At 41.9% G+C, this 14,906-nt stretch overlaps 2 protein-coding genes across 5 annotated transcripts in view; one reads left to right on the forward strand and one right to left on the reverse strand.

Annotated features, from left to right (window-relative positions):
• PIAS2 (protein inhibitor of activated STAT 2) overlaps window positions 1–6,914 on the reverse strand; it is a 119,174-nt gene extending 112,260 nt beyond the window's left edge. Inside the window, exons 1-2 of the mRNA XM_047828215.1 lie at window positions 6,881–6,914; window positions 2,029–2,079 (exon numbers count right to left, since the gene is read on the reverse strand). The gene's annotated coding sequence lies outside the window, so the exon portion shown is untranslated. The remainder of the gene's footprint in view (window positions 1–2,028; window positions 2,080–6,880) is intronic.
• The window catches only part of KATNAL2 (katanin catalytic subunit A1 like 2), a 74,674-nt gene continuing 66,481 nt past the window's right edge, over window positions 6,714–14,906 (forward strand). For 3 of the 4 annotated variants that reach the window (XM_047828219.1, XM_047828221.1, XM_047828220.1), the window contains exon 1: window positions 6,714–6,838. In XM_047828219.1, coding sequence (XP_047684175.1) covers window positions 6,788–6,838 — 51 coding nt within the window. In that variant the 5' untranslated portion in view covers window positions 6,714–6,787. The remainder of the gene's footprint in view (window positions 6,839–14,906) is intronic. The other variant, XM_047828222.1, reaches the window with a different exon arrangement.

Here is a 14,906-nt window from a genome sequence, read left to right on the forward strand (position 1 = left end):
CAAACATTTTAATACTATTGGGGGTAAATTAGAAAATGAGCCTGATCTCTGTGATGGGGCAAAACCCAGATTTCATTCTGTTTTTGGATAAGATCCAGAAAATGTTTTATTCTTGCATTTCAACAATCTTTGGCAGAGGGAGATTTCTATCGACACGGAATGTCTGTACGATTAAAACATTTTCTCTTCCCATTGACGGAGTTGACAGTTTTGAAAGAATGGCAGGATTTTTTTTAGCAACGTGAAATGTGGAGTTTTAACGACATATATTCAGAGGTGACTTATGGTTGACTGTCACAGCGTTTGCAGTTAGGCAGGTATATTTCTGGTCATTCTTGAAAACTCCCCCTCATTCTTGCATGTCTAGAGAAGTCCCGTGGAGGGCGGTTTGACACAAGTGAAGTTGTGAGTACAGAAATCCAAGTGTTCGTTGGGGGAGAGGCTAGGGGAGAGAAATCGGTAGGGATTGATGGATTAAGGTATGATTTGAAGAGAGTAAACAATAAATCAAAGTTTATGATTGAAAAACATTCAGAATTCACTTTATATAACATCCTTGCTGTGTGAGAGAGAGGAATAACTTGTTTTCTCCAACTGAAGTTGGACTGTGTTTTGAATACTTTATTTTTTTAATGTTTACTTATTTTTGAGAGCGGGGGGCAGACAGAGAGGGAGACACAGAATCCAAAGCAGGCTCCAGACTTTGAGCTGTCAGCACAGAGCCCTACGAGGGGCTCGAACTCATGACCCATGAGATCATGACCTGAGCCAAAGGCGGAAGCTTAACCAACTGAGCCACCCAGGCGCCCCATGTTTTGAATACTTGAGAAAATAATATGCCCTGTGAAACAAGTGGTAAAGCTTGAGCTCTGTCTCATATACATCAAATGACACAATGTGTGCATCAGACACAATTTTGTTACTTTGGTAAGCATTTAAACTGTTAAAAAAATTTTTTTAAATGTTTTATTTATTTTTGAGACAGAGAGAGACAGAGCATGAGCAGGGGGGGCGGGCAGAGAGAGAGGGAGACATAGACCGAAGCAGGCTCCAGGCTCTGAGCGGTCAGAACAGAGCCCGACCCGGGGCTCGAACCCATGGACCGTGAGATCATGACCTGAACCGAGATCAGACGCTTAACCGACTGAGCCACCCAGGCACCCCAGTATTTAAACTGTTTAAAACACAAGCATAAGAAATATTAATGTGATGTATAAAAGGAGGGAAAATAAGTTTTTCTTGTTTCTCCCAATATTTTATTTTTAAAAGAGAAAGAGAGAGGGGATAGAGGATCCGAAACTGGCTCCACACTGACAGCAGAGAGCCCGTTGTGGGGCTTGAACTCACAAACCGTGAGATCGTGACCTGAGCTGAAGTCCGATGCTTCACCTACTGAGCCACCCAGCCGCCCCAAAAATAAGTTTTTCTAAGAAAAAGGAGAATTTTTCTTTTTCTCTGTAGGTATTAACAGGTTAGGAAGCTAATTGACACCTTAGAAAACTTGGTTCTGAGAGCCTGGAACCGACCATTCGCTCACCTCACACCGTCACCGTCCCTGGAGTTACCATTGCACCAGAAAGGAAGAGGACGCTGGGCCACACTCACTTCCCGTTGAGTTGTCTAACGGTGTGTCGGTCAAAGTCCTACATGATGCTGAAGGCCACAACACGAGAGACAAACACTGTTGAGGTGTATTGTGGGAAACTCAGAGGCAGAGGACAATGGGAACTGCCAGATGTCCAATATCACAGTCCCCTACGGAGATGACAAATGGCATAGCTGGAGGCATACACCCGGGATAGCAAGATTGTTCTGATCTTGCCTGACACTCCCAAAAGTGTGCCCATGTTAAAGAGAATGGAAAAGAAAACCAGGCCCAAGGGTCAGCAGTGGAAGAGGTTCATGTGGCCCCAAGAGGAGGAGGGCATGGGATGGGACATGGAAACATCTTCCAGAAGTGAAGATAAAATGACCTGTTGAACAGAGGGGGTGGGGGAAATAGCTGGAGGGGATTAAGGGTACACTTACCTTGATGAGCACGAGTAATGTGTAGGACTGTTGAGTCACTACATTGTACGCCTGAAAATAACAGAACACTCTATGTTAACTATACGGGAATAAAACTTTTTAAAAAAGAAAAAAAAATATCTGTTGAACAGAATTTTGCTCTTATTTTTTTCTTTTAATTTATCTGGGTTGGGGAGGGAAGGTGTGCATGCCTATGTGTACATTCTAGGTTCTAATCTAGGGATGAGTTTACTCCCCAGGGGACATTTGGCATTTGGAAAGGCGTGGAGACATTTTTCGTTGTCACAATTTTGGGAAACGCTACTGGTGACTAGTGGAGAGAGGCCAGGGGTGCTACTAAACATCCTAGTCTGCACAGGTCAGTCCCCCACAACAATGATCTTTCCCCAAATGTCAATAGGGGCAAGTTTGAGAAATGCCGCCCTAGTGCAACAAATCTAGCTAGCAGAGAACTTCAGTGAGAAAAGTTGAGTTCTTTCCTTTTTTTTCTTTTAAGTAAATTCTATGCCCAACGTGGGGCTTGAATTCACAACCCTAAGATCAAGAGTTGCATGTTCTACCAGCTGAGCCAGCCAAGGCGCCCCTGAGTTCCTTACTCAAAGGGAAAACTTAGGTGTTTGCTTTTTCTTTTTAAGTGTTGGGTTTTTTTTTTAAAGATGTTTATTTTTTGAGAGAGAAAGGCAGAGAGAGAGAGGAGAGAGAGAAAAGCCCAAGCAGGCTCTGCTCTGTCAGCATAGAGCCTGATGCGGGGCTCGATCTCACAAACCATGAGACTGTCACCTGAGCTGAAACCAAGAGTCGACACTTAACTAGCTGAGCCACCCAGGCTCCCCTAAAGTGGTGGCTTTAATGAAAACTAATTTTAAGACATGGTGAGATGAGACTGGGGAGGGACATACATGTCAAGATGAAGAGTTTGGATGATCTGGGACACCACTCTGGGCATAACTCTGTGGTCAGGTGATGTCTAAAGACCTCATCTGAGAATCTCCCCTCTCAGTCCTTACAGTCCCTGCCCCATTATTCTTCATCTACACTACTTCCATAACCTCCCTTCTGACCTCTCAGCTCTTGGCAGTCATCTTTTCAATGTCACCTTAAATTTCTGAAGAGTATTTTCACTGCATATAGAATTCTAAGTTCATGGTATTTTTTTTTTCCTTTCAGCACTTTAGAGACGTATTTCTCTAGTCGTCTAGATTCCCAGGTTGTTTCCATGTCTTGGCTATTGGAAATAATGCTGCAATGAACTTGAGGGTACAGATATCTCTTCAAGAGGGTGACTGCATTTCTTTTGGATATGTATCCAGAAGTGCAATTGCAAGATCAAATGGTAGGTCTGTTTTTAACTTTTAAAGGAATCTCCAGGCTGTTTTCCATAGTGGCTATGCCATTTTATACTGCTACCAGCAGGGCACAAGGGTTCCCTCTTCATATCCTTGCCAGCATTTGTTATCTCCTGGCTTTTTAATAATAGTCATTCTTACAGTCAGGTGTAAGGTGATATCTCATTGTCCTTACGATTTGCATTTCCCTGATGATTAGAGATGTCGAGCATGTTTTCATGTACTCGTTGTTCCTTTGTAGCTCTTCCATTTTTTAAATCGGATTGTTTGGGTTTCTTTTGCTGTTGAGTTGTGTAAGTTTCTTGTATATTTTGGAGACAGACCCCTTATCAGAAAGATGGTTTGCAAATATTTTCTTCTGTTCCATAGGTTGTCTTTTCATTTTGTTGATAGTTTCTTTTGTTGTGAAGCAGCTTTTTAGTTTGATATAGGCCCACTTGTTGATTTTTGTTTTTGTTGCTTGTGCTTTAGTGTCATATCCAAAAAAAAAATCATTGTCAAGATGGATATTAAGGAGCTTTTTCTTACATTTTCTTCTAGGAGTTTTATGGTCTCAGGTCTTATGTTTAAGTTTTTAATCCATTTCAAGTTAATTTTTGTAAGTGCTGTAAGATAGGGGTCCAGTCTCATTCTTGTGCATGTGACTATCTAATTTTCCCAACATCTTTTATTGAAGAGACTATCCTTCCCCCTAGAGCAATCTCAGCTCACTTGTCAAATATTAGTTGATCAAAATGAATTTCTTTTTTTTTTTCAACGTTTATTTATTTTTGGGACAGAGAGAGACAGAGCATGAACGGGCGAGGGGCAGAGAGAGAGGGAGACACAGAATCGGAAACAGGCTCCAGGCTCTGAGCCATCAGCTCAAAGCCCGACGTGGGGCTCGAACTCACGGACCGCAAGATCGTGACCTGGCTGAAGTGGGACGCTTAACCGACTGCGCCACCCAGGCACCCCCAAAATGAATTTCTTAATGTGAGTCTTGGTTAGAAACGTTTGAAAGCCAGTAGTCATGTGAAGGAGATTCTTTAGAAAAAATTATGTTAAATTTGGAAATAAGGCAAAACAGAGTATTATGACCTTTCAATGTCACACTAGAACAATGTTTAAGAGGTTCAACCTCTCTCCAGTAGGACTTTCTGTGATGATGAAAATGTTCTATCCGCGTGCTGCCCAATATATTAGCTTCTAGCTGCATGTGACAACTAATCACTGGAAATGTGGCTAGTGTGACTGAGGGATTGAATTGATAACCTTATTTAATTTTAATTAAAATTTAAATGTCAATGGCCAAAACTAGAGGAATGTATCTGTGTCTCTTAGAAAAAATTCCAAAGGCTGTGGTTGTATTGCCCTGTAGAACATTAACCAGTTTTGTATCTCACCTAGCAATCTTATGCTAACTTTGTTTTCTTTAAGTGCCTGCAAATACCTGGTACCTCAAAATGCTCTTTAAACCGCCTCTACCATTTAACTGGCTCCCTCAAGGACTTAAGGGGAATCTTTGACATGTGTCCATTCATATTAAAGAGTTACGTTTTTAATTTTATGAAAATCACATCAAAACAATGTAATAAGAGCAGCATGAAAGGTATGTAAAGAAATCAGGAACAATTTTCTCTCTGCCTAAACTCTGTTTGGGGTAACTGTAGTGATAGAAAAAGCTCCACTGAATTGTCCTAGAAGGTGACTTCTGAGCTGAGTCTTAGGAGGCAATATAGGGTTTTATTGGGCAAATGAGGTGGGAGTGATCCTCCAAGTAAAAGAAACCGTTCAGTACTTTATAAATCATGTATGCTGGACGGTGGGGTGGGGTATGCCTGGGTTGGGGTGGGAATGACAAGTGAGCCTGGACAGGGAGGGTGGCAGCATGGTGTAATAGAAAGGCACAGTGCTTTAGTCAGGAGACCTAGTTTTGCATCCTAACGTTATCTTGTTGGATAACTTAGAATTGGCTAATTTGGCTCTTTGAGCTCATTTCCACAACTGTAAATTGGGGGTAGTAATAAGTTCTCCATGGGGTGTTAGGATTAAGTTAGATAGCCACGTAAATCACATAGTGCATTGTCTGGTACTACAGATGTTTAGTAAATTATAGCTAGTGTTTCTAAGGAGAGTGGTCATCAGTTTCAAATGGTGCTAAATTTAAATAAGATAGAGTGTAAAATAATCTATAATTGGCTTTCCTAATTAGGAAGTTATTGAAGACTCTAGTAAGGACAACTTCAAAGGGGTAGAGGCAGAATGTGTTGACAAATGAATGGGACGTAACAAAGTGAAGAGGGTTGCCAGTCCTTTCAAAGCTTGAAGTGGGGGTGCCTGGGTGGCTCAGTCGGTTGAGCGACCGACTTGGGCTCAGGTCATGATGTCACAGCTCATGAGTTCGAGCCCCACGTCAGCTCAGAGCCTGGAGCTGCTTTGGATACTGTGTCTCCCTCTCTCTCTCCCCCTCCTCAGCTCATGCTCTGTCTCTCTCTGTCTCAAAAATAAATAAACATTAAAAAAGCATGAAGTAGATGGGAGAGAGGTGATTCAATTCAACAATCATAAGATTAGAAGGTGTGTGTGTGTGTGTGTGTGTGTGTGTTTTAGATTGAGGAAATTTGAATATTTTTGTATCCTATGGGCAGAGGATGGAAAAAGAAACCCGAAGATAATGAAGAAGGGATGGTTTAGAATAGGATTAACAGGAAGGGAGACAGAAGGGAAAGATATCGAAGACACAAAGTAGATAACACAAAGAAGAAAATGAAGCAGAGGAAAATGTCAAGTCCATGTTTGTCCACTTCGACTGAGCTTAGGTCTGGTGTGGAGGGAGTTGGGGGAGGAGGAAAGGTTGATGCACACTCTGCATCCCAGAAAGCCTCTGACAGCCAAAGTCCACAGCAGATTCTTCCAGTCTAAAAGGACCACTTGGAGGCATCTCAAAGTAAAGCAGGAAGCTCCTTCCAAACCTTTACCTTAAAAGGGAGGGAGAAGGAGGCTTGGAAAAGATGGATGTTAGACTGTAGTCTTGGGAACGCAAACATTGGGTCACAAAGAACTCAACAATTGCCGAAATCAAGGACAAGTACTCTGGTACACAAACCTGGTAACTTGCATTTTAGAGACAGAATTAAACCAGCTGAAACAATTTCAAGCCCCGCCCCAAGTCCTGTCAATCATTCCCGCTCCATTTCTTGATTGGTCAGTGCAGTGCAAACGCTCTGGCTTAAACTGGCTTATTTTAGCATTGATTGGCATGAGAAAGAATCCAATGGTGCCCAGTGATTGGCTGACCTGTCTAGGCTCCGGCCAATCCTGAAAGGGGCGGGCTGGTTAAGCGTCAGGTTCCCCCAAGCAGCTTTCCTTGGAAGTACTGGTCAGCCCAGTGACTGGCCCTTTTCTCCTTTCCGGCCCTAATACAGTAGCCGATGGAGCTTTCTTACCAGACCCTCAAATTCACGCACCAGGCACGGGAAGCGGTAAGGAAAGCATATACAAAAAAGAAAAAAAAGGAACCGTACCAGGAACTCCTCTCCCTGTTGCTTCAGGCCGATTCGCGTGTCTCTGGTTGCTATGGCGACAGAGTCCCCAGCCGCGTGGCGCAAGCGCAGTGAGGGACGGTAGGCCCCACTGGTCAACTCCCGGGGCTGGGCTTGAGGTGGTGATGGGGATAGGATGGATCCGGGACAGGGGCGGGTTTGGGAGTGACTACGGGTTTGATGAAAGGGGCCGCAGTTTGTGATTGAGGAAACGGTTTGGTATTTATTAAACAGGCTGCCTTGGTGGGTGAGCGGGTTTGGGGGAGTGGTCAAAATGAAGAGTGTTGAAAAGCAGGACAGCTCTGACCTGCGAGCTGGGACACTGGGTTCTGGTTCTGATTGGCCACTTACCGAGGCCGAGGGATCTTAGGTATTTAGTTCCCCCCCTCAGGCTTAAGTTACCTTATTTGAAAGTAAAGTAAATAGACTATAATTCTTTTCACACGAAGATTACGTGAACTTTACAATACGTACGTGGTTTCTGTTGTATCATCTGCTAAAAGGCCAACAGTACTTTCCACAACAACGCACATGAATTGAGGACATAATGCCAGGCACTGGGGAGAAAACAATGCTTTGGTGGGGAGAGAGGATAAATAAAATTAAGTTAAAAAAAATACTGATGGGGTTGCCTGCGTGGCTCAGTGGGTTAAGCGTGGGACTCTTGATCTCGGCTCACGTCATGATCTCACTGTTGGTGAGATCTAGCCCTGCTTAAGGCTCTGCACTCTTAGCGCCTAGGATTCTCTCTCTCTTCCTCTGTCTCTGCACCCCCCGCTCCCCACAGCTAGCTCTCTCTCAAAATAAATAAACTTAAAAAAAAAAAAAAACTTATACCTGGGCCCCACCTCTAGAGATTCTGATTTACTGATTTGGGATGGGTTCTGTGCATCGACATTTTTTTTTTTTAAGCCCAACAGGTGATTATAGTGTGTAGCCAAGGTTATGAACCTCTGCTCTAGTGTGTCCCACTTTTTAAAAATACTAACAATACACGGAGCGCCTGGGTGGCTTGGTCGGTTAAGCGTACGACTTCGGCTCAGGTCATGATCTCACGGTCCCTGAGTTCGAGCCCCGCGTCGGGCTCTGTGCTGACAGCTCAGAGCCTGGAGCCTGTTTCAGATTCTGTGTCTCCCTCTCTCTCTGCCCCTCCCCTGTTCATGCTCTGTCTCTCTCTGTCTCAAGAATAAATAAACGTTAAAAAAATTTTTTTAATAAAAAAATAAAAATACTAACAATACAAAAGATAATGTAACCCTCTGTTTGGCCTCACATTCGCCTCTACCTACCAACCTCCATTCCATTCCAGCTTCTGGAAAAGATTGGTGACGCTTGTGTTGCTACTGCCTCACGTCTGGATTGTGCTCAAGCCCATTTCAATCCAGCCCAAACTACCCACATCAGAGCCTTTTGTGTTGTCTTTTAATAAAACGGATTCCTGGATCTCACCAAGATTTACTGAATCAGAAATAGTTTGGGATAGGGTCTTGAAAAGTGCCTTATAAACACACACCCAGGTTTAAAAACCACTGCCCTCCGATTAAGCTTCCAACTTCTGTTCAGGTCCCAGCCTCGCACAGGGCTCTGTGGTGACAGCTTGGAGCTTTGGAGCCTGCCTGGGATTCTGTGTCTCTCTCTCTGCCCCTCCCCTGCTTGTGCTCTGTCTCTCGGTCTCTCAAAAGTAAATAACCATTAAAAATAAATAAAACCCGTTGCCCTAAATAGTCTCATACATTTTCATGATTTCCAATGCCATCTATATGCCCACAACCCCCTACTACCCAAACTGACTCTAGACTGGATTACTTTGCTGGGCCCCAAGCCCACATAGTGTCCTAGAAGATGGAAATACAGAGAGGACAATGAATCAACAGATTACTTGACAAATCTTGTGTCATGTGTCTGCATCTTAATTTGTTCAATATCTGACTTTTTGCCTTCTCTTCTAAAACCTGTACCTTCGTCTACTTGGGAATGTGAAACCAACATCCACCCAATTGCTCAAATCAGAATTCTCGGAGTATCCTTAGCTCCTTCCTCTTAGTCCCTCCCTTCTGTCCTCTACGTAAGGAAGACAGCAGCAAACCTTTTGTTCCACTTCTACAATAGGTCTTTAATCATCCCTCTCTCCACAGCTGAGAGCCTGACCCAACCACCATGATTTTTTACCTGAACCACTGCAACAACCTCCTAACGATTCTTCCCATTGGTTTTTGCCTCCCTCTAGTCCATTCTTCATCCAGTGATCTTCCTAAAATCGTGTCACTCCCTGGCTGGGGTCCTTTTATTGGCTTTTCATTACCCTTGGGATAAAACCCCCGAACTTTGACATAACCTACAGAGTACTGCGATGATGTGGCCCAACTTCCACATCCAGCCTCTTCCTCACCACTTTCCACTTTGCCTCCCACAGCTCCTTTGATCTGTGGCACGTTCTCTTTGATCTGACATGTCTCTGAACTCCATATACTCTGTACCATACAAGTTAGTATTTGTGATTAATTTGTTCCTATCTGTTTCCTGCATGTAACGAGGCCTCTCCAACAGAATTCATGTAACCTGAAGGCACACCCAGTTTTATTTTTTCGTTTTATTCCCTAGGTGGTGCTGAGAGACATATTTAGGTACACCCATTGGTGTCTCGATTTTGCAGGGGGTGCAAGTGCAAGGAGTTGTGATTAGTTGTGTCTGCAGAAGGAATAAGGTGGAGGCGGGTGCGGCGATCTGGTGAACTGGATATAAAAAGGACTGTGTGTCCACAAGGAATTTTGATCATCTACATCATCTACTATATTAGGACTTCCAGAATACATGCTTTTTATTTGGCTGATTTTTATTGTTGTTTCAAATATATATGTGTATGTATACACATGTATATATATATTTATACGTATATATGTTGCTCTGAGGTCTTCGATTTCTCCAAGAAGAAATCCTCTACACTTTCCTACAGGAATGAAGGCAAAATAAGCATGATTGCCACCGTTGTAGGAGTTAAGCAGGGAAAGGCAGCTATGTGGAAGGTGGGAGTTTCTCCTCACTTGATTACTTATTACTTATACTTAATTACTCCTTCCGAAATTACATAATTGGGTACTGGAGCACCTGGGTGGCTCAGTCAACTAAGTGTCCAACTCTTCTTGATCTCGGCTCAGGCCTTGATCTCAGGGTTGTGAGTTCAAGCCCTGCTTTGGGCTCTGCACTGGGCATGAAGCCTACTTTAAAAAAATATATATGTAATTGAATACTTAATTACTCTTTCCTTCCCAAAGTTTATCCGGCTGTGTTTCTCCTCAGGGTAAGTGTCCAATCTTTAGCCAGGGGAGGGGAGGGATTGTCACCTGACTGGGGTGAGGGAGGGAATCTCTTATACTGTGTTCAGCCTGCTCCTCATTACTTCTGTCCTTAGAGGTGCCTGGTGACTCCAGAAGTAGCCAGTGCCGTGAGTTCCTGTAATTGTCTAGGGCTCTGTCATACTTAATGTGCTTCTTGTTCACTACTTTCCCTACAGGTGTTGGTTTTCTTTGATTTTGGTTGTCTTTGCTGTTGTCTTTTTTTGCTCTTTTTTAAAAATGTTTATTTGTTTATTTGATGGCGGGGGAGGGCAGAGAGAGAGAGGAGAGGGAGAATCCCAATCAGGCTCCATGCTGTCAGCACAGAGCCCAACATGGGGCTTGATCTCATGAACCGTGAGATCATGGTCTGAGGCAAAATCTAGTCGGATGCTCAACCGACTGAGTCACCCAGGCGCCCCTCTTTGCTTTCTTAAGTCAGCAGGCATTTATCTATTTGCTTTCCATATGTCAAATTTTTTTATTTTTTATTTTTTAAATAAATTTATTGTCAAATTGGCTTCCATACAACACCCAGTGCTCATCCCAACAAGTGCCCTCCTCAATGCCCATCACCCACTTTCCCTCTCCCCCTCCCCTATCAACCCTCAGTTTGTTCTCTGTATTTAAGAGTCTCTTATGGTTTGCCTCCCTCCTCTCTGTTTGTAACTTTTTTTTCCCCTTCCCTCCCCCCATGGTCTTCTGTTAAGTTTCTCAAGACCCACCAATGAGTGAAAACATATGGCATCTGTCTTTCTCTGACTTATTTCATTTAGCATAATACCCTCCTGTTCCATCCACGTTGCTGCAAATGGCAGGATTTCATTCTTTCTCATTGCCAAGTAGAATTCCATTGTATATATAAAACACATCTTCTTTATCCATTCATCCATTGATGGACATTTAGGCTCTTTCCATAATTTGGCTATTGTTGAAAGTGCTGCTATAAACATTGGGGTACATGTGCCCCTATGCATCAGCACTCCTGTATCCATATGTCAATTTTGTGGTCATAACTGCTTGTTGTCACTCTTCTAGGGTCTTTGTCCTTTTCTTTTTCACTTATTTCTGCTCTAATCTTTATTATTTCCCTCCTTCTACTGGCTTTTTGGACTTTGTTCTTCCAGATCCTTTAGATGTAAGGTTAGGTTGCTTATTTGAGATTGCGAGATTTTTCTTGCTTTTGAGGTAGGCCTGTATTGTTATAAACTTCACTCTTAGGACAGCTTTTGCTGCATCTCGCGGATTTTGGACCATTGTGTTTACATTTTCATTTGTCCCCATGTCTTTTTTTGATTTCTTCTTTGGTTTCTTGGTTGACCCATTCATTGTTTAGTAGCATGTTATTTAGCCTCCGTGTATTTGTATTCTTTGCAGATTTTTTCTTGTGATTGATATCTAGTTCCATAGTGTTGTAGCTGGAAAAGATGCATGATGTGATTTCAATGTTTTTTAATTTACTGAGATTTGTGGCCTACCATGTGATCTATCCTGGAGAATGTTCCATGTGCACTTGAAAAGAATGTGTATTCCACTGTTTTTGGATGGAATGTTCTGTATTTATCAGGTCTACCTGGTCTAATGTGTGGTTCAGAGCCACTGTTTTCTTGTTCATTTTCTCTCTGGATGATCAATCCATTGATTTAAGTGGGGTGTTAAAGTCCTCTATTATTACTGTATTACTGTCAATTTCTTCCTTTATGTCTGTTAATAGTTGCTTTATGTATCTGGGTGCTCCCATGGTGGGTGGAGTCTTTGTTCTTGACGGATCATTGTGTTTTTATTCCTTTATCATAGTTTTAATGTGGTTTTGGGAGGAATAAAAGATAAATGGTCTCTAGAGCATTTTTTATTTTACAGATATTTATTGAATACCTACTGAGTACAATGAATCACAGTAGTTGCTTTTGCAGGGGTTCAGAGGAGTGAATATATAAAATCAACTAATGTATGATTCATATCTAAAAGATAACTTAGGGGTGTCTGGGTGGCACAGTTGGTTAAACGTTGGACTCTTGATCTCAGCTTAAGTCATGATCTCACAGTTTGTGAGTCTGAGCCCCACATCAGGCTCTGCACTGATGGTAGAGCTTGCTTGGGATTCTGTCTCTCCTCTCTGCCCCTCCCCTCCTCATGCACTCTCTCTCTCTCTCTCTCTCTCTCTCTCTCTCAAAATAAATAATAAAAATACACTTTAAAAATTTTTTAAAATAAAGAAAAGATAACTTAATTTTTTTGTTGGTTTCAAGTTAGGCGTTTGTCATACATATACTTATGTATTCAAATTTGGTTTTAAATATGGTTATTTCTTTGGAAATGGTAGGAGCTGATGGCTGAGCATAAGAGAGTTAGACATTTTTGAATTCATATCCTGGTTTTTACTTAACACTGAGGTAAATACTTAGTAAACACTTAGCGCCCAACATGTATCAAACATGGTACTGAGATATCCATAAATGGGAGTATTGACTGTTGATTACCCTTAGAACATGACTCTTCTCTTGGTTTTCATGATACTACTACTTGGTTTTCAGTCTCCTAGTGTTCTACTTTCCTTCTTGGCTTCCTCGATGAGCTTCTCTTTCTCTGCCCCTTAAAGTCTTGTGCTTTAGGATCTGAACTTGCCTTTCTTGGTCAGCCTGCTTCTCAGACTTGATGCCTCCTTGATGCAGTAAGCAGACATCACCACACCTCCTTTTTCCCTGGAAATCATAATTGAATTCTTCCTTGTTGACCCCTTTCTCCCACCCCAGGAGACAATAAGCTCCTTAAGGGCAAGGACTCTGGCAAGTTTCTTTCCTGACAAGCACACTGGTCATGCTTTTTCAGCGCTTCTCAGTCCTTAACATGCACACTAAACACTGAGATGTTTTGAAAATGCTGCTTCGATCCGGTAGTTCTGGGGTGGGGTGTTATGTCGTGAGCTCTCGTGTAATACTCTTACTGCTGGTGATCTTTGGGTAGCAGAGATCTGGGAATGGAGAATATGCTCCGATTCCATTTTAAACGTAGTGTTTAATTGAAATAAGACTGTTTCCAATCTGTATGCCCCTGCCACTTTCTTCTTTCCGACTTGAATTTAAAATCCTCTAAAATGTGCTAAGGGCAAGGCACCTCCAAGGAGCAATTGCTTCAGTGTTTTTAATTTGACCACACGTTCAAAACAAATAAACAGTAATTGGTATCAGTGCACAAGAATGCTTTTGGAAAGCCATAATTGATCCACACATTCATGTGTGACACAAAATAATCCTGAAGCAAAGTTAATTTTATTTATTCTCATGTGTCATCATATGTACTTTTCAAAAGTTGTGACTTTGTGTCTGTGAGCCTTTATATTAAAAATATCTACTCTAAGTGTTAGCTAATTAATGAGGTGGTTGACTAGGTTTGCAAATGAGTGTTGTTAAATGCCTTAGCTTTTATTAATTGCATGGGCCCCTAAAAAAAAAGAAGAGTAATTGAAAATTTAATTACATCAATGTTTTTCTTCAAAGAACTGAGGCGTATTAAACTTTAAATGTTTAAACATTTAAGCATCTATTGAAATACCAATAGCTATAAACAATGTGCAGTTCTAAATACTAATTAAACAAACTCTAAATCACCATAAAGCTAAGCTGAATTTTAAGTAACTTTTATGTTTTAAGTGCTCTTCTCTGCTCTTACATAAGGAAGATTAACCACTTCACTGCTGACCACTGCTGCAGCCTTGTGGGTATCCTGTAAAATGTGGTGGCTGCCGTGGGACCACGTTCTTTCTGAACTTGGACCAAGAAAGGGAGACTAATCAGATAACCTGGAACACTTTGCTGATGTCAGATGGCTACTCTTGGACACTTATTTTTGTGTTTTATTTCTTTTTTTAACCACTAAAAGAGAACATGAGAGTATACAGATGTGAATTTATATATTTGATGTCTTGGGTTAAAAACACCCTTTCCTTTGGAAAAAATAACATTTATCAGGTTTTATTTTTAAATGTAAAAAGTATATATCTCACCACCCAGATAAAGCTTGTAGGCATTAAAACAATTGATATAGCCTTCTGCTTTCCACTGTGATAGCCTTCCTGCTGTACAAAGCTAGAAAACTGGCCTGCAGTTTATTTGTATTATAGATGAATAATCTGTTTTCAGACAGTGAACAATGTGCTCATGAGTAAAGGCCTTCCGCTTGAAAGAAGTAACTGGGTTCTGGCCCACATGGGAGTATCTAAGCAGAGCACAGATGAGACAGAAAGGAGTCTGGGGAGAAAGGGGACCAGAGAGGAGGGTCTATGCAAACAAATTGCTCCATATTTCTGAGTTGGGGGCTGAATACTAAGCTGTGCATCCATCGAGTAAAAATGTACAAAGCTGGGGGGGAAACCAATTACCAGGGAACAATAAACTGAACACTTACCTACTGGTGCTCATAGAACCTCCTTATAGCATTGAAAGTCATCTTAATGTCAACCAGCCTGAGTGGAGAAATGTTGTGGACCAGCAGAGCACTTAGCTGAGATTCCGGGATTCTGTGCTAAACCAGCCCTGGAGCAACGCTACTTTAGATATATCTTTCCTAACAAAGCTTAAACACAAGACTTGATAAGATCAGACTTACCTGTAAGTAACTGAACTATCTGCCAAAATAAAACTCAACACACTTAAAAGAAGACAATAAAATCCAGATAT

The sequence above is a fragment of the Prionailurus viverrinus genome, chromosome D3 (genome assembly GCF_022837055.1).
Source record: "Prionailurus viverrinus isolate Anna chromosome D3, UM_Priviv_1.0, whole genome shotgun sequence".
NCBI classification, from domain to species: domain Eukaryota; kingdom Metazoa; phylum Chordata; class Mammalia; order Carnivora; family Felidae; genus Prionailurus; species Prionailurus viverrinus.